This window comes from Peromyscus leucopus, chromosome 6 (assembly GCF_004664715.2).
Source record: "Peromyscus leucopus breed LL Stock chromosome 6, UCI_PerLeu_2.1, whole genome shotgun sequence".
In the NCBI taxonomy this organism is placed as follows: domain Eukaryota; kingdom Metazoa; phylum Chordata; class Mammalia; order Rodentia; family Cricetidae; genus Peromyscus; species Peromyscus leucopus.
Window position 1 is genome coordinate 123,726,872 of NC_051068.1, and position 23,191 is coordinate 123,750,062.

Genomic DNA, 23,191 nt, shown 5'->3' on the forward strand with positions numbered 1-23,191 from the left:
TTCTGGAGACTTACTCAGATCTCATGTGTGAGTGGCAAACACTACCCGCTGAGACATCTCTCTAGGCTCCAATTTTTACTCCTGAACATCGGCTTTACAATTTCCAATGAATAAGTCACCAGCTCTGGGCTCCCAGGGTGCGTTCCCTGCCTGTCTCCACTCACTTCTGAGCAGCAGGCCCTGCTGAGAGCAGATCACAGGGGTAGAAGAGAGGATCCTCATGGCTGTGGAGGTGAAGCAGGATCAGAAAAAGGCAGGAAGCAGAGGCTCCAGGAGTGGGGTGGGATGGTGGTGGTTATGAATGGGACCCATCCATGCCCACACCACTGGTAGTTAGAAGGATGCTGTTACCCAGGGCTTGGACTCAGAGGAGTCCACATCCTTAGCTGTGTGCATGAGTGAGTACTGAGGAAGCTGGGTGTTATTCTCCAGGCAGGAGTGTGACTCTGCACAGAAAGTCTCACTGTTTGCTTCCTGCTGACAGCTGAGTTGGTGTGCTTGACAGAAATTGTTGCTTTTTCTCTCTAAATGTCCATTTGTTTTTGTATTTCATAATGGAGGGTAATTTCATTTCTATGAGCTGAAACACTGTGGCATATTAGTAAAAATGTTGGGTTTGGGGTCAGACTCCTCTGAGTGCTCCTTGGTAAGGTGAGAGAACCCCGTCCAGCACTGAAGATCTGTCTGTCAAACACTGGCTGGGTTTGGGGGAGGAAACTGCAGACACACAGGCATGTCCTCATGACTCCTGTCCTCCTGGAGTCTGGTGTCTACCTGGAGAATGACTCTGCTTAATACATAAGTATTCCTTTTCAAAGGAATGTGTAATAATAGATGCAGATTCCCGGAATATGAAAATGAGAGCTCTGATCTGAACTGGGGTCGAAGAGTGGACTCTGTTGGCCAAATGGGGAAGAGAAGGGAGGTGGATGTGGGGAGAACACAGACATCCTAGGAAGAGCACTCTGGAGGGACAAAGGAACCCCTGGGTGGTTGGATGGGTGGGGGTACACTGAGGCACCTGGCAGAGGGGGTCATTTAACATCAACAACAGAAAGAAATACCCAAGGGTAGACGGCAAACGAGAAGTGGCCTGTTCAGTCAGGGGACTTGATAGGGACCACTGTGTATGGAGTGAGCATTGATGTTTAAAGGACCATGACGGCTCCAGAGGGCGGTCGGGTGCTCAGAAGTGAGATGCCAGCGTATCCTGTAAGCAGCAAATCCTTGTACACATACACGGCACCTCTGTATCCCACGTCTTAGGGTATCAAGGCAGAGTTGCTCATCGTTCATATCTTCGGAAAGTCTCACCTTTTAGCAAAGGTTACAGGTGTGGGCTCAAATCCAGGATTAGCTCCCACTGGCCACTGCTTCTGGCCAGTAAGCTCCTCTCTGCTCCCTTAGGTTCTGTCTGAGTGTCCTCAGTGGAAGCTAGGTCTTAAGCACACATTATCAAAGACTGTTCTGAGGCACCATCTGAGGCTCTTGTTCCTAACCTCAATGACGACTCTAGCATTCAGCTCTGCACAAAGTGTGTGAAGGAGATTTGCTGGTTAAAATGCAGAAGAAACATCCTAGGAAAGGTCTGGGGAAAACAATTTACTAAATATATTACTTTCATTCCCCGTCTTCATCATCATCATTTTAAAAAGAATGTTAAGCTCAACAGTAAGCATAGTAAGTACACTTATTTTTTTCACTTAATTGAGTGGTTACCATGGTAACTTGAGAACTGACTACTCATTGTCCTCAATGAATTTCAGATACACATTTTTGTTTCATCTGCTTAAAGTTGCAGCAAGCTTTTAGGAAAGGTAACCCCGAGCTATGGCCTTTCCCGGCCTGCTCTGATGTCAGCAATGGCAGCACCCCCCCACTGTGGGACCCGCAATGCAGCATTTCATTTTTCTGGGTAAGAACATTATAACCTGGGGAAGGATATGGTGGAAATGCCGCCAGGTTTCAAATCTGCAGGCAGCCAGCACTGGAGGAGGCATGCCATCCTTCCAGAAGCCTCCTTTCTCGGCAAAGGTCTTCTGGAGGCTATCTCCAGAATCGAATTACGGCATTAGAGGGACAGAGGGCCCGCAATCCACTCCCCATTGCTCTCCAGAATCATTGTCTCTCTCATTCTTCCTTCTGCTCCTGACCCACTTGTAGCACAAATCCTAATTGGTCTTAATAATAAAAACCCAGAGCCAGATATGAGGTAAATGCTGAAAGATCAGAGAGACAAAGGAGCAAGTCACAGCCACCTCTTACCTTGCCAACTCCTCAGCCTGAAAGGAGCCAAGCTCCTGTCTCTGCCTGCCTTATATTCCTCTCTCCGCCCAGACATATCACTTCCTGTCTCCACCTTCCTAGTGCTGGGATTAAAGGCTTGTGACTCCCAAGTACTGGGATCAAAGCCATTACTACCTGGCTCCGTTTCTCTTTTAGACTACATCAGTTTCGTGTAGTTTAGGGTGGCCTTGAACTCACAGAGATCCATCTGCCTCTGTCTCCAGAGTGCTGGGATTAAAGGCGTGTGCCACTACTGCCTGGCCTCTGTAGTAACTAGTGGCTTAGCTCCACACTCTGATCTTCAGGCAAGCTTTATTTGTTAGATCACAAACAAAATATCACCATCCCTACCCCAGCATCTCTTTGCCCTAATTGTTGTTGTGGAACAAGGGAGATGGCCTACCGAAATCCTCAAGCAATCCACGTGAGCAAGGCTTCTCGTTACTGGACTAACAGTGCTGAGCTCTGTCCCTCACTCACTTCTCAAGGGAAGCAGGCAGTGCTGTGGGGCCAGCTCGTGGCTCATGGCCAGGAGCAGGCAGGAAAGGAGGGCCGGCTATCGACCTCCCCCTTGATGGGAAGAGAAAGGAAGGTGGTTCCCCTTCAGCAACAAGAACTTTTGTAACTTAGCTGAAATGCTGTTAGTTCATACTCAAGCCATGCTTATGAACACCTCATTAGAATGTGGATTCCATGAACCACGAAGAGAAGTAAAGTAGCCAAATAAACCAGTGACAAGAAAGAAATTAAGAAAACCTCCCGCCTTGCAGAGACTAGGTTTGTACAGAATTTACTGGCCACTCTCCTTCATTAAAACAGGATCATACTATTGGCAATAATCATCATCTTACCCCATCTCCAGAATGTTTTCAACGAACTCAGTTTTTAAACTTCAAACCCAGAACACAATGCTGCTGCATCGATCACATACAACTCTGAAGCAAACTTAAAGTCTGTCATCTTCTGTGGGTTTGTTGCAGGATATTCGATCGCACGGTGACACTCCTAGACTGTGTTAATAAAGTTAACTTTGAATCGGGGGCGGATCCAACAATTAGCTGACGAGAATTAGCAGTAGAAAAGCAGTAATAGGAAAGGGCAGACAGACAGGAAAGAGAAGGGAGGGACTTGGAATTCATGCGCTCTCTTTGATCTGTGATGTGTGGAGAGAAGAGCCACTGGCTGGGTCCCTGGTAAGAAAGGGAAGAAGGTCAGCTCCTTTGCTCCTCCTCTGCTCCTTTGATCCATATGGTTTTCACCCCAATATCTGACTCTTGAGTTTTTATCGGTAATAGAACAATTTACCAAACACAACATGGATTCTCCTATTTTTAAATGTGGCTATTCAAACAAGGTGGTGAGGAAGCATGCTTATCAACAATGAAAGAGATTGACAACATATTGTGTGACTGAACAGGTAACGAGGCAGCAGGGATATCGTGATGCCATCTGATTCACCGCTTTATTTTCCTGTCAAAGTTACCGTTCAGAGTTAGGAGTTTCATTGTGGCATTTTCAGACATACTTTGCTCTTATCGAATCCCCCATCCCTTCCTGCCCTTGATGGCTCTTCCATGTGACAGTCCCCGTGTCTTTGTGCTGTCCAAGTCCTTTCCAGAACGTTGTTTTTGTCTGTCTCTATCTTGACATGTTTGTCCTATATTTTCTCTAGCAATTTTCAAGTTTTATATGAAGATCTTTGAGCCCATGGGAATAGATTTTTTGTGCATGATAAGAGATATGGGTCAGCTTTATTCTTCTGTATGTGTATAGTCAGTTTTCCCACCACTGTTGGTCAATGAAACCATCTTTCCCCCAACATGTATTTTTGACACTTTTGTGGCTATGTGGGTTTAGTTTTTGAGTCCTTTATCCAATTCCACTGGTCTCTGTGAACATTTGGGTGCCTTGACCAAGCTGAGACTTTACCCACCACAGGAAGAAGCGATGACCAAGCTGTGTTATAATTTTGTGTAGTTCTGCCACAACACAGTCAAAACGCAGCTAGCAATCTGCATTATCAACACAGACAGAAGAAAAACATTAAGTGGAAAGGGATATGGACAGCATGGGCGTGTAAAGGGGATTGAAATGTAACAAAAGCAACTCTTTTGTTTACATTTTTTTAGGAATACAGTATTTAACAGCTAATAAATGGTTTCTGAATGCCTGGCTGCCACATGTCAGATGTTTTAGGTCCCAATGATCAAGAGATGAAGTACCTGCCTTCCTAGTTCTGGTATTCTAGACACAGTAGAAAGAGGAAGACAGATGTGGGGCTGATAAAGACTGCAGCTGAGAGCAGGGGCGCCTCCAGGAGGCCAGAGGATGTGACCCGGAAGTGATAACAGAAGCCCTCCGTCATCTGCAGTTTCATGTGGGTGGTGCAGAGTTGGTGGTCCAATGGTGCACACAGCCGCCTTCCAACTCTTTGCAGTTTTATTTCTTAACTCTGGAGTGGGTAAATGATGTTTCCAGTTTCATTCTCTTTGGCTTTTAGCCTTTCTGAAACACCCAATGAAAACTCTTTACTTTTGTTTCCTGGGTTTGCTTCCACAGTTTTCTTTTGTTCCAATAAAAACATGTTCCTCCTGCAGACAACAGAGGTCACAGGAAGATTGAGGGAGGTGTTTCAGGCACACGATGTGTTTAAGAAAGCCTGTGTAGGGCTGGAGAGATGGCTCAGAGGCTAACAGCATTGACTGCTCTTCCAGAATGGGTTCAATTCTCAGCACCCACATGACAATTCACAACTGTCTGTAGCTCCAGTTCCGGGGGATCTGACACCCTCATACAGATATGCAGGCAGGCAAAACACGAATGCATATAAAATAAAACTAAATAGATAATTAAAAAAAAAAAGAAAGAAAGCCTGTGTGCTTGGGAATGGCATGGTGTCTGGATACTTTTTCTGGAAGGCTGTGGGCTGCACTGAGCTGATTGTGAAGCCAATTAATTCATTTCCAAGGAGGCTCTGCTGCTCACCCTCAGGCACTGACTTGCCTCATCTGACCACAGGTGGCTGGGGTGTCGGAGCAGGAGCTTATTGACCAGCGGATATTCTAGCAGAGCACAGAACTGGATCAGATTTAACAAGAGAAACAAAGTTCTAGCACTCCTCAGTGCCCCCACTGCTCCTGTTTGTTGAGCATATGTTGTGTGGCACAAGGCATCACATGGTCCATGACAGGCAGGCAAATGTTATGACTTAAGGTGTCACGGGTCCCTGAAAAAGATGAACCAACCATTGTTGTTGGCTTTTTTTCTTTTGAGAAAGGTTCTCACTATGTAGCCCAATTGGGCCTGAAACTCACTCTGTAGACCAGGCTGGCCTCAAACCCACAGGGCTCCCCCGCCTCTGCCTCACTGTTGCTGGGATTACAGGCATGCACCACCACATTCGGCTGACCAGACATGTTAGTAAGCTAACGGAGCCTGGCCATGATGGGGCACATTAGGGGCTCTTCAGGAGGGAGGTGATGGGGCTGGGGAATCTCCTCTGTGAAGGGAAGGGACTGCAAAGTACAACTCTGCTTTGGAATGACTGCAAAGATCTGGACCAGGCACAGGGATGAGTTTGGAGAGCAACGAAGAGGTCAAATTCTGATTCATAAGTCCCATGTGTTACATGAAGTGATTCTGATCTGTGAGGAACCAGGAGGGGTTTTAACAATAGACTGCCATGGTTGAGTTTGCTTTCATAATGATCATTTTGTGTGATGCAAAGACCAGTGCAGAAAGACTGGTTGGCAGTTCCAGGCAAGAGGGCAGAGAAGATGCTCATGCAGGATCAACAGTGGGACTGGAGAGGACAGGGGCCATTCCTGCATAGGAAATCTGATTCCCTACCTGGCTGAACCGATGTGGGATGGAGAGAAAGGAGAGAGACGAGGGAGCACCTTGGTTTCTGGCTTGGGAGGCTGGGGAGATGGTGGTGTCATTCACAGAAATAGAGGAAACAGAAGGAAGAACAGATTTTTGTGGGGGAAGATGGTTTGGGACGTGTTGAGCTAGAGATGCACATGGGAAATCCAAGCAGTGCCGTTTGGTGGGTAGATACACGCAACAGGAGCTCACCAAGGAGCTCAGGGTACAGGCAAACCTCCGGGGGGAGCCTCACACAGGAGAGGGGATGCAGTGACATGTAGGGGCCACAGACAGGCTGCTGGGCATGTGTTGAGTAATGGGCCAGTGGAGAGATTGGCAGGGAGATGAAAACTAAGTGAGTAGAGAAGCAGAGGGGGAGCACACAGACTGTGGGGCTGTAGCCTAAGCCTAAGCCCAGGAACCTTGCAGTCCAGGCTGGCTGGGGCTCACACACCTCCCTCGACACACAGATGCTCCATTTTCCAACCTCTGCATCATTTGGATAGAACCACTGACTACGACTGCTACCAAACACAAGGTGAGGCCATGTTTGGTTAAAGTTCATTCCTCAAGTCCCCCAGGCCCCCAGCCCACCATGATGTCTTTGGAAGTCAGCCATAAAAGGCCCCTGGGAAGAAAGCAACTGGTTTTTGCTTTTGCTTTAGTATCCCAGCACAGCCCAACCAATTTTTCCTGACCCTACCTCTCTGGATTTGAATTCTGGTTCTACCTCTTGAATTCTTCTCAGATTTGACTCTTCTTGACTGTTGTGACCTGGCATTAACTGCCTAATTTCTCTATGCCTCAGTTTCCAAATCAGTACAATAAGGCATAGAAACAGTCACATCTATATCATGTAGTTTCCTAGGAATACAATCACCTAAAAGAAGGGAAGAGATGAAGATCTAGGGATGTCAGAAACTAAGAGAGGAGGAAACCAAGAACCAAGGAGTGGTTCATAGCAGAGCTCAGCCAAGCGTGGCCCGCTGGTCAAATCCATCTGGCTGCCTCCTTCTGTTCAGCCTCCCAGATGAAAGCAGGCTTGTCTGCCATTGTTGTTGTTGCTGTGTGCTGTGGGATGTCTTTCTGTACGCTGTGAATATGTGTTGCTCTGATTGGTTGATAAATAAAGATGCATTGGGCTATAGCAGGGCAGGATGGAGCCAGGTGGGAAAATCCAGGAGAGACAGTGAGAGGAGATAGGAGAGGAAGGGGAGACGCCAGTCACTGCCTAAGGAGCAGCAAGATGCCAGCAGTCCAGTAATGCCTTGGCCATATGGCAACTTATAGATTAATAGAAATGGGTTGAGTTATAAGAGCTAGCTAGCAAGAAGCTTGAACCATAGGCCATCTAGTTCATGTTAATATAAGCATCTGAGTGATGATTTTATAGGTGGCTGCAGGGCCAGGTAGGACCAGAGAAGCATCCAGCTACAGCTATTGTTTTTAAGAATAGTATATATTTTACTTCAGTAAAAACCAAGTCATATTTTATCTTCCAGCAGATCCTTGAGCCACAGAAATGAAGACATCAGTGAGACGTAACTTGTGTCTCCACCAATTTGACTTGGTTGGCTTACATGTTTTAGAGGGTTAGAATACACCACATGAGAATTATGTGGGTCCAGAATTCACTCCCCACACATATTGTTGTATCGGCCTCCACCACATTTGTTTGCTTTTATATTGTTATGACTCTCATGGTCTGAGTCACTGCAGTAGAGACCAGATGGCTTGCAAGAACCAAGACACTGGTTACCTGACTCTTTGAAAAGAAAATTTGGTGAGTTTTACAGCGTCAAATGCACCAAGGTCAAGAAAAATAACCAAAGAGTGTCACCTGGAACCGACAGCAGATTTCAGGAACCCTGATCGTGGCTCCTTTAGAGTGGAAAGCAGATTTTGGTGCCTGGAATATCCAAGTTTGATTCCTGACTGTAGCCTGTCAGCTGAGTGGTCCTGGCAATTGCTCACCTCACTTTCCTCAGCCGTAAGTTGGGGATGAGCAGAGCTGCTTTCCTGAGCTATTGTAAGGGTTAGTAATAACATACTGTAAATGATAGGACATGGCACCTGCTTCCTAGCGTGGTCCAGGCAGCAAGTGCAGATGCTCTGCCACCAGCAGATTTCTATTCCTTCTGTAGATAGTGCCTTGGCACTTGGAAGACCTTGCTTTCCGACGCCCTGTGCTGTGCGCTGCCTTCACAGAATCCCGCCTCTTTGCTGAGGTCATCCATCTGGTTGAGCATTCTGTTGAACGCTGTGCTCAGCCCCACCCCCTGGATCTCTAGCTCCCCTTCCCTGCTCTGCTTTCCTTCGGTTTATGACAGCTGACAAACCTAGAGGGCTCACCAACATGTTAAGCTCACTGTTCGCTAATTGTCTTCCTTGATAGGACGCAAGCTCCTCGAGCAAACGTCCTCATCTGGTCCATGGGTGTGTATCACGGGCACCTAAACAGAATCTGGGCTGTAGACTCAATATTCACCCAATGACTCCATGAAAAAAGACTAGCAGAGGGTGTATTTTTAAATTCTTATTTTTGGACTGAGTGTGCTCTTTCAATCTGAGTATTTTCCCTTTTCATGTCTATAAAATTCTCAACCACTGTCCATCAAAACACAGTGTCTGCTCATCTTCACTCTTTTCATGTGGCAAGTTCAGAGTGTATATGTTAGTTCATTCTATCCTCGGTGTCTACTGAGTTCCTCCTCATACCAGACAACTGCTCGGCTTCCTGCTTCACCTTACGGGAATTTCACCGGCTCCATCACTCTTTTATTAGTTGTGTTCAGTCAACTTCTCAAACTGTTAATGGGATTTTTATTTCAGTAGCAGTTATATTTTGAGCCACGTGTCTTAGTTCCTTTTCCTGTTGCTGCAACAATATCGACAAAAGTAGCTTAAGGGAAAGCGTTTATCTTGGATCACAGCCCAAGGGGGCTGTCCATCAGAGTGTGGGAGCCGCGGTGACGGGAGCCGCGGTGACGGGAGCGGATCGCAGTGCATCTACAGTCCAGATGCAGAGAGGAGGAGATGCATGCTTGCATTCAGCCAGCTTCCTCCTTTTATGCAGTTCAGGACCCAAGGTCTGGGAATAGTGCACACCCGGGGTCTAGCTTCGTCTCTCACAGGTGTGCCTGGAGGCTTGCTCTTCATTCCAGATCCTGTTAAGTTGACAACCAACTATCACACTTACCATATTAATTTCTTTCCTTTCTCTTTCCACTCTTTCTTATAGATGCTTTATGGTTTCTACTTTTCCTTTATTTCTTTGAATATTTAAAGTATTTCTATCTAAGACTTCTTTCAGTGTTTTCCATGATTACTAGCTCTTGGGGATGTGAAGCTTCCCACTTGTTGCTGGCTTTCTTGCTGTGGCTCATTTCTTTTTGCAGTCTATAATTTTAGATGCACACTGTGAGCAGTGACCATTTGCCTTAGCTGAGGCATTAAGGGTCAGCAACTGAAAAGACTCCAACACTGTCCCCTGGCTCATCGTCCCAGGGCAGGATGGGAGATAATGCACCGTGGGTCTTAGAAAATGTGTGCTACAATTAGACATGTATATCACGCCACCTCCAAGGCCCAGGAAACATTATGGAAGACAGGGCAGAAAGCATGCAAAGGTAAGGAGGGGTCATGTAGAACACTGTCTTCCATGTGTGACATGGTCCTGGTGGTCCTGAACTCAGCAGCCGTGATTACTTGCAAAAGACTGGACTGGACAGTAGTCCATCTTGGAGAGGGAGAACGTTCATAAGGCCCTTCCCCTTTCTGAGGATGTGTAGGCAGTTAATGGTTGCTGGAGGTGAGACACTTTCTTCAATGTCATAGCCACTGGTAAGAAGTGCATGTGTTCTTGTAAACACCTCTGACCCATGCTTCTATAAGCAACCATAATGAAACCCAGTGGGTCATCAAAGTGAAAAACCAAATATCAAAGTAAAGGAGACTAAGTAGTTGGGGAGTCAATGGACATGGAAGGATGTAGCAGGAATCTTGAAAGTTCTTATTAATAAAAACAAACCTGGAGCTGGGTATTGGGGTGGATGCTGGAAGATCAGAGAAGCAGAACAAGCCACAGCCACCTCACCTGGCCAGCTTCTCAGCTGATCCTGTTTCCTCAGACTTGAAGTCTCTGAGTCCTTATCCAAATGAATCTCAGCTGAACTGCTGCTCAAAAGCCTAAAGGCTTAACCTGCCAAATGCTTCTAGTTTCTGGTCCTCATGCCTAATATACCTTTCTGCTTTCTGCCATCACCCCCTGGGATTAAAGGCTCACTTTCTGGGATTCACCATGCTTGGCTGTATCCTTGAACACACAGAGATCCAGGTAGATCTCTGCCTCTGGAATGCTAGGATTAAAGGCAGGTGTGCCACCATTTTCTGGCCTCTGTATCTTCGGTTCTCTGACCCCAGATAAGTTTATTAGGGTGTACAATATTTTGGGGAACACAATACCACCACAGAAGGAGGTCATGATGAGAAGGTGGATATGACCAAAACTGATTATGTACATGTATGGAAACAACATAACGAAACCCATTAATATGTATAATTAACATATGTTAATAAAAATACTATAAGCAAGAAACTACATCCTATGTTACACATCTCTGTTGTGAAACTATTTGTGTGACCTTGGGCAAATGACTTATCTTCATTTTCTTATCTGTGAAGTAGAAATCATGATTCTACTTGTGGAGACACTGTGGAGAATTAGCACAATAGTCAATGCAGGAGCAAATAGCTTAGTTTTCCATGTAGTAAATGCTTAACAGCTATTACCAGGTACTCTAAACACAGGGTAACCATTATGTGTTTATATATCTGTGAATATTTTCATGTTTTGTGATGGAAGGAGGTTAATTTATGAACACACACACATATATACACATACACACATTTATATATGTGCACACATGCTCACAGTACACACACACACACACACACACACACACACACACACACACACACACACACAGCCAGTCCTCATATGTGGACAGCAGTCAGATATATTTGCTTCACTTGTGACATAAATTGGAAATGGGAGCAGAAACCATCACAAGAACACACTTGGCTCCCACCACTTCTGAGAGGCACTGACAAGAGTGGGCACAGAGTCTAAGACATTATCTTCAAAAAACCCAAAGCCCAGTTCGGGAGTTAGATCCTTTGCCAACTATTTTGGATCATTAAAATATAGCAGTAGAGAATGTTCTTGCTGAGAGGAAAATGACCCAGATAAATTTCTTCAGTTCTATTCATAGGGAACATACATTTAACTCCTTGGCCATGTTTTCCTTGGTTGTCATTCCCTACAAATAGACACAGAATAGCAGCTCTCTGAACCCACAGCTGATGCTCAGTCACATTCTTTGTTTATTGCCAGGAAGGTAGAGTGTATTCATTACTTTTCTCGTTGCTCTGACAAATTTTGAGAGAAGTCACTGAAGGGGGGAGGGGTTTATTTTGATCCAAGGTTTGAGATGGTCCAATCTATCACAGGGGGAGGAGCAGCAGGAGTGCTCCAGAGGGAGTGCTCCAGAGGGAGTGCTCCAGAGGGAGTGCTCCAGAGGGAGTGCTCCAGAGGGAGTGCTCCAGAGGGAGGCCCGGCAGAGGGAGTGCTCCAGAGGGAGTGCTCCAGAGGGAGGCCCGGCAGAGGGAGTGCTCCAGAGGGAGGCACGGCAGAGGGAGTGCTCCAGAGGGAGTGCTCCAGAGGGAGTGCTCCAGAGGGAGTGCTCCAGAGGGAGTGCTCCAGAGGGAGGCCCGGCAGAGGGAGTGCTCCAGAGGGAGTGCTCCAGAGGGAGGCCCGGCAGAGGGAGTGCTCCAGAGGGAGGCACAGCAGAGGGAGTGCTCCAGAGGGAGTGCTCCAGAGGGAGTGCTCCAGAGGGAGGCGCGGCAGAGGGAGTGCTCCAGAGGGAGGCGCGGCAGAGGGAGTGCTCCAGAGGGAGGCGCGGCAGAGGGAGTGCTCCAGAGGGAGTGCTCCAGAGGGAGTGCTCCAGAGGGAGTGCTCCAGAGGGAGTGCTCCAGAGGGAGGCCCGGCAGAGGGAGTGCTCCAGAGGGAGTGCTCCAGAGGGAGGCCCGGCAGAGGGAGTGCTCCAGAGGGAGTGCTCTCAGGCTGTGGTGGCAGCGGCTGCTCCCATGAATCTTGGTGGGTTAGCAAAGCAGAGAGAGAGGTGGGCGAGAAGGACAGGGTGACGGAGAGGGAAAAGGAGAGGAAGAGAGAGTCTGCTGCTCAGTGGCTTTCTTTCCTTTTTCTCTCTTTATCAGTCTGGGACCCCGGAGCATGGACCAGTGCCTCCCCTATTTGGATCTTACCAGCAGTTGATCCTGGTGGCCAAGGGTACAAGTTCCTCACGCCCTCAGCCTTTATTAATCCTCTCAACTAGACAAAATTAGCCGCCACAGAGACACAGGCAGATTCTTGGGCAAGAGGAACTTACTTTATCTCAAGGAATTTTCAAGCGTGAGTTGCTCCCTCACCTAACTGCTTTGGGTCTGAAATGAGGACAGGTGAGAGAGAAAAGGAAGGCTGCATGAGAGACCAGGGCTCCACACCAATGCATTGCCAGGGGTCCGTCAAGATCTCCCAGAGTCAACATTTCAGCTTTCATATTTATGAGATGCAGAGATTAAAATTAAACACATTTAAATAGAAAAACGCTTTGAGGTTTGGTTTACCTGATCATCGTAATCTGATCCTGTGTCAACGATCTCTCCAGCATCAAACATCATCGAAGGGTCAAGGTCAGTTGAATCTAAGTTTAAGAAAGACATGATCAGCTGGTGGAGGCTGTGTGTGTTTCCAAAGCAAGAAGTTTCCCATCAGGTTGCCATACTGTCCTGTTGTTCCATTAACCACACACACATTTATACACTGCTCTATCCGCCACACTCTGTGTCTGGGCTGGTGGAAGAGGACACAGACACTCTGGGTCCTGTCCCGGCCTTTAGAAGAACAAGCTCTGAAGGAGGCTAATTTGTCAACAGAAAGACTTGGAAACCAGCAGTATGAGGACTAGATCTGGTCATCCGTGAGGGTGACGGACCAGCAGTGTGAGGACTAGATCTGGTCATCTATGAGGTGACCAACCAGCAGTGTGAGGACTAGATCTGGTCATCTGTGAGGTGACTGACCAGCAGTGTGAGGACTAGATCTGGTCATCCGTGAGGGTGACGGACCAGCAGGGTGAGGACTAGATCTGGTCATCCGTGAGGTGACGGACCAGCAGTGTGAGGACTAGATCTGGTCATCTGTGAGGTGACCGACCAGCAGTGTGAGGACTAGATCTGGTCATCTGTGAGGTGACTGACCAGCAGTGTGAGGACTAGATCTGGTCATCTGTGAGGTGACGACCAGCAGTGTGAGGACTAGATCTGGTCATCTGTGAGGTGACTGACCAGCAGTGTGAGGACTAGATCTGGTCATCCGTGAGGTGACCAACCAGCAGTGTGAGGACTAGATCTGGTCATCCGTGAGGGTGACGGACCAGCAGTGTGAGGACTAGATCTGGTCATCTGTGAGGTGACTGACCAGCAGTGTGAGGACTAGATCTGGTCATCCGTGAGGTGACCAACCAGCAGTGTGAGGACTAGATCTGGTCATCCGTGAGGTGACAGACCAGCAGTGTGAGGACTAGATCTGGTCATCCATGAGGTGACAGTGGTACTGAGTCTTCACAGGGAACTGACGTGGGAACTTGAGGCTGGAGGGGAAGATGAGTGTTTAGGAGAGGTGCTTCAGGATGTTCTGAGAACGGAGACACGGGCACCACGAACAGAGCGGAAGAAGAGCAGGGAGCTTCTGGACAGACAGGGCTGACTTCCTGTTCTAAAACGTGACTTTTGCCTCAAGCCTACGGGTGCCCTTAACCTCTGTTCTGGCTTCATTTGCTGTGACAAATTACCTTCACCAGAGGAGACAGGGAGGGAGGGGTTGGTCAGCATTCAACTCCAGGTGTCTCTCCGTAATTGAGAGGAAGTCAAGAACTCAGGCACCTGCTCATTCATGTCCACAGGCAAGAGCAGAGTGATTAGCATATCCTTGTCTGCTGGCCACTCAGATAGCGCTCTCTGCTCCCACACAGTCCAGAGCCCAGCTCAGGCAATGATGTTGCTCATATTCAGGGTGGGTGTTTCCTCCTCAATTAACAGTCAAGACAATTCCCACAGACATGCCCACAGGCTGGGCAGATCTAGACAGTTCCCACAGACATGCCCACAGGCTGGGCAGATCTAGACAATTCCCACAGACATGCTCACAGGCAGATCTAGACAGTTTCCACAGACATGCCCACAGGCTGGGCAGATCTAGACAGTTCCCACAGACATGCCCACAGGCTGGGCAGATCTAGACAGTTCCCACAGACATGCCCACAGGCTGGGCAGATCTAGACAGTTCCCACAGACATGCCCACAGGCTGGGCAGATCTAGACAGTTCCCACAGACATGCCCACAGGCTGGGCAGATCTAGACCCCAGTCTCCCACAGACATGCCCACAGGCTGGGCAGATCTAGACAGTTTCCATAGACATGCTCACAGGCTGGGCAGATCTTGACAATTCCCACAGACATGCGAACAGGCAGATCTAGACAATTCCTCAGCTGAGAACTGCTCCATGAATCTAGATTATGTCAAGCTGACAGCTGAAACTAACCATCACATTCCCCAAAAGCGAGAAGACACAGGTTGACTAACAGAGGCTGTCTCTTCTCGGTAGAAGAGGCTGCATCGAATCACTTGCCATTAATCCCCTAGGCTCAGATTTACACCATTGGTTTCCACCCTAAGTTCTCATAGCAGAGTTGACTCGCTCTTACTTAACACTCTTTCCTGTGGGGAGACATGCCACCTACCGAAGTGCGCATGCCTCCCTGGCCAGGAAAGTGCTGCCCATCACAGGTTCATGTGTATTGTGAAACAGCAAACTACTTCACATTCCACTGTAACCTGGGCTTTGACGAGTCATTCTTGGGCAGAGTATGGAAGTTTGATGAAGTTTATTTCATAACAGTACATACTTCATACACTCCTCAGAAGCAGAGCAGCCTCAGAAGTATTGCTTCATATTCCTCTTAACACTGGTGTCAAGGTGGGGTCTCACCCAGTGTTTCCTCTCTCTTCCCCCTTCATCCCTCCCCTTCCTCTTTTTCCTTCATCCTTTCTTCAGATAGGCCTCAGTCTTTAGGTTGGTCGGGCTTTGAACTTGTGAAGCCACAGCCTCAGGCTCTCATGAAATTGCAGGTATGCACCCCTCTACACTACCGCTCCTCTCTGATCATTGCTAACCCTACTCTCTACCAAACTGACAAAGTAAGTACTTGACATTAGACCACTGTTGGTGGTTTTCGTAGTCTTTTCTATTTTTCTAGGGCAGAGTCTGACTGTGCGTCCGGGAGGACCTCAACTCGGAGCAGGTGCCGCTGTGTAATAGCAAGGACAGAACTCAAAGCTTCCATTTCTTTCTTCTCATGCACCCTGCTGACAACAAACTAAGCAGAGCGACCTGCAGGGCTCTCCCAATGCTGCCACACAGGCGAGGACCTGGAGGGCATGGCTGTCCATTCAGCATCCTGAGACAAGGAGGGACAATAAATGCATTTGGATGGAGCACATTGCAGGGGGCTGTGGAAACATCAGAGGTGGAATAATGGAATCTAGTCCAAGCCAGGACAATCAAGTCACCTTCCTAGGTAGCTTTTGTGGACAGCAGTGTTAAAGACAACCAAAATGTATTCCGCTCTCCTTAGTCTCCAGTGTAGACATTGTCTTCTTGCCTGGTCAAGTAGAGGAAGGTGTGTGGGTGGATGTGTTTCCCTAACCTCTGACTGTCCTTTGATTCCGAGAGTCCACAGGATCTGAACACAAAGTCTTAGTGAACACCCAGCCGCAAGGACTCCCTTGTCCTACTTATTGTTGAATTGGAAACCATTCTTCCCATTGTTTTCAAGAAGTGAAATCTGAAGGACCCTTAACAACCCACCAAGTAGGGACCACATGCTAGTGTTTGAAACAGCAGCAAATTCATTAGAAAACAATTTTCAGTCACATCAGGATGAAAAGACTTTTGATTAAAACCAACTTCCCTCTTAGGAGGAAGAGGAGATTGATGATCCTTCCTAATCAAGGGCTTTGACAGAAATCTCACTGTATCATTAAGGGATGGCGATTCTTGACACACTGTTGCCCCTGGCAACCATAGTATTAATACATCTCAGATGATAGACAAAGGGTATCATTATCAGCTCAGATAATGATCGAATGGCTTACATTTTTAAAAACACTGGTTGCTTAGTTTTCTGGAAATGGGGACTTCACTAATAGCCCAAGGAGCTAGGGAGACAAACACTGATTGCTTCAGGCTATCTTTCAACCAATACAAAGGCACATAAAACACCAGACACGATTTTCTTCCTCAGAAATGACCACAGAATTCAGACATTTAGAAAAAGTGATGGTATGGCTTTCATTTTCCCCTGTTCTGAGTTTTTCAATTTCTTTTCAGATCTAAAGACATCCTTTTTTAGATGACAAAGAAAGGTCTGATCTGAAATGGCTCCCACCTGACACTCCATGCCGCTTGTTTGAAACCAAGGTTGGATAAAGCACAGGGACAAATAACCAAATGAATGGAAACACATGAACTATGAACCAAAGGCTGAGGGGCCCCAACTGGATCAGGCCCTCTGAATAGGTGAGACAGTCGATTGGCTTGATCTGTTTGGGAGGCATCTAGGCAGTGGTACCAGGTCCTGGCTCATTGCATGAGTTAGCTGTTTGAAACCTGGGACTTATGCAGGGACGCTTGGCTCAATCTGGGAGGAGGGGACTGGACCTGCCTGGACTGAGTCTATCAGTTCGATCCCAGTCCTGGGGGAGACCTTGATCTGGAGGAGGTGGGAATAGGGGGATGGGCTGGGGGGAAGGGGAGGGGTCAGGAAGGGAGAGAACAAGGGAATCTGTGGCTATTATGTAGAACTGAATAGTATTGTAAAATAAAATAAAATTAAATTAAAAAAAAAAGAAATACCACCCTTGGGCTGTCTTTAATTCAATGGGGACCACAGGCAGAGGGCTTTAAAGAGGCAGCGGGGGTGAACCGAACCACAGTGCTCTCCAGGACAGGTCACAGATGTCAATCTAGAGTTGCAGGAGGGCACACCTGCTACTTGGCTGCCAGAGAGACCCTCCTGCAGTGAGGCTTCTTGAGCCATAGAGGACAGCACTGAATGAGACCTTCCACCCCTCTGGCTGCCCCCTTAGGGAGAGCAACATCTCCTGTTCCTACAGCCATTAAACTGTCAGGATTGTGCTTCAGCATGGCATATCAAAACACAACTTAGAAATTAAAGGTGTTCTGTTTACAGGCACTGCACAACTGAAGTGAATCAAAGGACCTCTACACTCTCCCTCGACAGACGCTGCTCCTGGGCACTCTCTGTGCAGACCGAGTACTTCCGGTCAGGATAGATGCTGAGTACTTCCTGTCGGGGATAGACGCTGCTCTTGGGCACTCTCTGTGCAAACCGGGTACTTCCTGTCGGGGATAGATGCTGCTCCTCGGTACTCTCTGTGTAGACCAAGTACTTCCTGTCAGGGATAGATGCTGCTCCTGGGCACTCTCTGTGCAGACCAAGTACTTCCTGTCGGGGATAGATGCTGCTCCTTGTTACCCTCTCTGAGGACCGAGTACTTCCTGTTAGGGTTCTGTATACACTGAACTTGAGAATCCCACTCTCATGCCACAGGCACGGGAGTGTTAGCCACACTGTGGCAGAATCCCTTTGAGGAACAGCAGTGCATGTATCTGGGGAAAGGCAAGACCCTGAGTGGGGGGGGGGGGGCTCTTCAGCGACTCTAGGATAAAATGGGGAGAGGGCAAGAAGGAGGGAAACGGCAGGAGAGCTGAATCTGGGGAAGGAGGACAAAGGGTAGTGTCTAAGACGTGGTCTCCCTGTGACCCTCAGTCCTTTGCAAGACGTAAGCTCATACGCAGCCTTTCCAGTAGGACAGAAACACCCTTCACCCACAGACTCCCTGCCTCATTCCAATGCCCCCGTGAGGCAGGTACTCCTGTCTCCTCTTTCTAGATAAGGAAACACAAGCCCAGAGGAGGCCCTGACACACAGGGAGCGGCGGCTCTGCTCAGAGTGCCGATGGGCTCCACAGAGGAGGGACACCAGCGGAAGCTGTAGAGGTCATGGACCTGCAGCCAGAGGAAAAGACAAAGGAACCCCACATACATACGTACTGGGCTCAAGGTGGAGATCTGGTATACCTGTGAGGTGTGAGCTTGGACCAGTGGCTCAGCTGAGGTGGCCAGATAGAAGACAAAGGCTTTATGCCATCTTCCTTGGGCTCTTGCACACAAACACACACACACACACACACACACACACACATCACACACACACACACACGCACACACACACACACACACACACACACACGCACACATGCATACACACCACAGACACACACATGTGCACACACTCACACACCACAGACATATAGACATACACATCCTCACAGAGTCTTGAAGATATCACTCTTAAATAGAGACACAAAGGAGGATCTGGTCCATGTAGGATGAGACTGTGGAACATTATACATAGTGGGAGCACACAGATGGAGACAGGCATTCAATGTGTCTAGAAGAGCAGGTGAAAGGCCAGAGGCAGGAGCTAAGTCAATCAGAGAAGTGCAGGGATGGCGTGGGTGAGGGGTGGAGGTGATGCTTCACTGGACATGAGACAGCTAAGGATTCTGGGTGTTTGGATATAAGAAGGGCACTGGCACCCAGCCTGCAGGAAAGCCACAGGTTTGTTTTGTTGTTTATCAGGGAGGCAGGATGTTTAGAGCATTCTCTGAGGATCCTCTTGCAGCAGCATTCCTGACAGGCATGAGAGCCCCAAAATGGGAGCTGACAAGGCCACCAACACTATGGATGCAGAGAAGAAGAAATGCCAGCTGGTGCAGATATGAGAGCAAGAACACTGCTGCTAACTTTCTGGAACAAAGGTAGAGTGGATTTACACTTGTCCTTGCCTGTGGCTTCCTTCTGGACCATTAGAGCTGGAGCCAGGATTTTCTTATTTGTTTTGTTTTGTCTTCAGGGAGCTCAACGAAAATTCAGAACCTGCTGTTTTCAGAGTGGCTAATATATTTGAATATAGTGTGCACATACACAATACAATATCAATCAACAATTAATTATCTATCTATCTACATCAACCATCTATATACTTATCATCTATTACCTATAGTGATCTCTCATCTGTTTATTATCTATCTATTCTCTATTACATATCTCTTTGCATCTCCCTGTCAATTATTATCTCCCTGTCATCTATCGGTTTCCATCTATTTATCGATGTATCTAACTATTTTGCAGTGTAGAGAGTCTAATCTAAGGTCATGCACACACCAGCAAGTGCTACACCATGGAACTATGTTCCCACTCTCAAACCTTTATTTTGAAACCTATTTATCTTGTTCTTAATTCTTCTGAGTTATGATTTCATAAAATATAATAAAAAGTTTAGGCTATAAAGTAAAAAATTGAGGGTGATTCATACAAAATTATGAGTCTGGTGGGGGCAACAGACAGACAAAGTAGCATGGGGAGTTTACCTCTATCAGGGTATATTTTCCATGACAGAGATCCAGGGTTGAGGGCTTAGAAAAAGAGGAGAAAAATGACCCTGGACCTATGGGATGGGACAGATGAAATTTGGATGCCCAATGTGGGCCTGAATTTCTACATAAGGCCCGAAAATCTGTAAAACAAAACAAAACAAAAAACACAAGACAAACAAACAAAAACTGGATATAGCCCCTTTAAGAGACTCTGCCATACAGTCAGTGAGCACTTGAGTAGCTAGCACATTAAGTAAAAATAACGAGTTAAGTAAAAAAACTCCTGCCACAGTGTGGATACCAACTTCCTAACCTGGGGTGGTTAAATGCAGCACCCAGTTAAATGTAGCTCTTGGCCAGGCTTGTGGGCTTACGGCTCAGCTCTCACATACCCAAGGAGAGAGGAGAGCCAGCCAACTGAGCCAAGGCCTAGCGATCACTTAGCAGTTTAAAGTTTGGCTCACACAGTTAGAAAAGGCTATAGATATGCAATAAAGACAGGTCCAGACAGAAAAAAAAACTCTAAATAGGTTACAGTGTGTTTAAAAATGTGTGTAGGCTTAAGAAAGAAAAAAAAATGAATATAGACAGTCATAGGAAAAATTAGTTTATAAATAATGTAAAGTTGTTAAAGAAAGAGTAAAGTAATATAAAAAGAATAAACCACATAAATATGGGAAATACACAGGGAGTCTGGATCCTGTATGGTGCTATGTTGACTTTGAATATTTTGATTGCTGATGAGCAACTGACAGCTGCTGAGAGACATGGGGTTGTAATAGGGACTACTGAATTAAACCAGCCTAGATACTTTAGGATATCTTAACTTTAAAAATGGAGTTCAGAAAATATATTGCATTGGGGGAGAGGTTATGCTTTTGTTTCCACATGAAAAGAAAAGCTGTGGATTCCTTCAAGGTTAAGAGAGATTAAGTTTGATTGGGGGAGACCTCCTGAAATCTTGGCTAAAGACATAAAGTAATAAACCAGGAAAAACTACACAACAGGTGACCTGCATGCTGATCCCTCTGCATGGGAACAGTTCTGAGAGTGGACGACAGCTGTTACAACCAGTTTCCCCAGGACTTGAGCATTGTCTCAATTTTCTCATGTCCCCCTGGGGGCCGTCACCTCCAGACAACAGGAAACAGTCTAGAGAACACAATGCCCACATTCCCAAGAGGTGAGATTGGTGGTTTTTGGTCATTCGGTGCATTATGGATGTTTGCCATCATTTAGTGGGGATACAGGAATACAGGATAAAAAGACAACTACTTAACTCAAATATTTTACATTGGTTTGGATTTTTGTATACAAATTATGGATTTTGATATAAAGTTAAAGTTATTTTTGTTATACTATATATGTTTCTATTCCTGTTTGGGGTATTGTGCTTATGTAGCTCATTTCAAAATGCAATTTATAATTAAAAAAATGCAGGTTAGTAGTTAGTCATCTATAATAATCAAACTTGAAGTCATATTAGGTATGTTTTCAAGGTTAAGCAAATATATTTTAGATAGATAGGTGATCTTAAATACTTCAGAGACTTATAGAATATGGCACATAACATGTTTAATAACCTAAGGCTTTTTATGACAGTGAGCCACATCTGCTCCTGGCAGGACCAATCTACTTCATAAAAAGGATGATGGGCATCAAAGACCTCCACATGGTGCTTGCTTTCAGTGTGGCAAAGCTAGCCATTCGAACAAGAAACTTCCCTGCCTCAACTGCTGACAGTGTGCTGTACCAACTGGACAAGCAGGACACAAAGGAAAAAGACTGCCAAACTTTGCCAAGACAAGGCAGACAGTGCTTCAAAATTCCTGCTTCATAGAAAACTCTGCCACATATCCCTGGCCTATGGGCTGAAGACAGATGCCCAGTGTTGCAGAGGAACCTCAGGAGGCTGTCCAGGAAGCCAGACATCTCTGCCATTTCTGTAGTTTTGCAAGTGGCTTACACTGCACTTCCTGTTTATTCAGGTAATATTTTCAGTCTTTTCTTTCTATTTAGTTTTTAATCTTTATTTTTAAATCAGAAAGAATGAGGCTCATAATAGGGTAGCCCTATCAGTCCCATAGCAGCTGGTGGAGCTTCAGTCACAGGTAGAAATCCTGGGTCATTTGGCAGTTGATCCTGATGCCTCCATGCCAAAGGCTGATGTGACTTACCTGTCGCAGCCTCCTTGTTTGGAAACAGCTTGTTGTCGACTGCCACGCTGATGTCATAGAACACGGCATCCTCATCTCGGTCAGCATCAAACTGGGGAAACCAGGGCAGACAAGTTTGCAACATGAGACATGCAAATAAGTTGAGTCTGACATGCAGCAGGCACACATCATTCAGTTGTGTCTACAATGAGGCAAGAACTAAGCAGCTGTAACCAGACCCTTAGAGAGGGAGGGGCGGGCAGTAGGAAGAAAATGTTCAGTCACTATGCTAAGAGAAATGGGCAACATTTGCTCAATGTATAAAGCAAGTTCTGAAAAGATAATTGAAATTTACTTATGGCTTTCTGATTTAGTTTTTCTAATAAAAATATACAGTTATAAACAAGAGGGGTAAAGATTTCCTATTTATTTATTGTGTCTATGCTGTCTGTGAGTGCACACAAGTATATGCAGGTGTGCATGCACATGTGTGTGCATGCATGTGGAAGCTGGAAGTAGATGTTTGGTGTCTAGGATTTCTTTGAAATTTTTACTATAATTATTTGTGTGTGTGTGTGTGTGTGTGTGTGTGTGTGTGTGTGTGTGTGTAGTATGTACATGTATATAGAGGTCTGAGGACAGCCTCAGATGTGAATTCTCATCTTCTCCCTTGTTTGAGACATGCTCTCCTGTTTACTACTGTATACACCAGACTAACTGTCCTGTGAGCTTCCGGTGTTCTCCAGTCTCAACCGACCATCTCAACGCAGATGCACACTACAGTCTGCGATGCAATTTCACTACTGTCTGTGATGCAGATGCACTACTGTGGGGAACAGATGCACACTACTGTGTCTGGCTGGATTGCAGATGCACACTACTTGTTCTGGTTACGATGCACTGACTATTGTTCTATTCAGATCTTCTTTTTTTTACGATGCATACTTACTGTGTCTGGCTGGATTGAGATGTCATACTGTTTTTATTCGATCACACTTACTATGTCTGGCTGGATTGCAGATCACACTACTGTTTGCTGATACAGATGCTACTACTACTGTGTCTGGCTGGATTGCAGATGCACACTACTGTGTCTGGCTGGATTGCAGATGCACACTGACTACTGTGTCTGGCTGGATTGCAGATGCACACTACTGTTTGGCTGGATTACAGATGCACACTGACTACTGTGTCTGGCTGGATTGCAGATGCACACTACTGTGGCTGGATTGCAGA

General features: G+C 46.5%; 1 protein-coding gene across 2 annotated transcripts in view; it reads right to left on the reverse strand.

The window, feature by feature from the left end:
• The window catches only part of Ak5 (adenylate kinase 5), a 198,722-nt gene that overhangs the window by 56,555 nt on the left and 118,976 nt on the right, over positions 1-23,191 (reverse strand). For both annotated transcript variants that reach the window (XM_028879169.2, XM_028879170.2), the window contains 2 exons: positions 21,977-22,067; positions 12,841-12,917 (listed from right to left, as the gene is read on the reverse strand). In XM_028879169.2, coding sequence (XP_028735002.1) covers positions 12,841-12,917; positions 21,977-22,067 — 168 coding nt within the window. The remainder of the gene's footprint in view (positions 1-12,840; positions 12,918-21,976; positions 22,068-23,191) is intronic.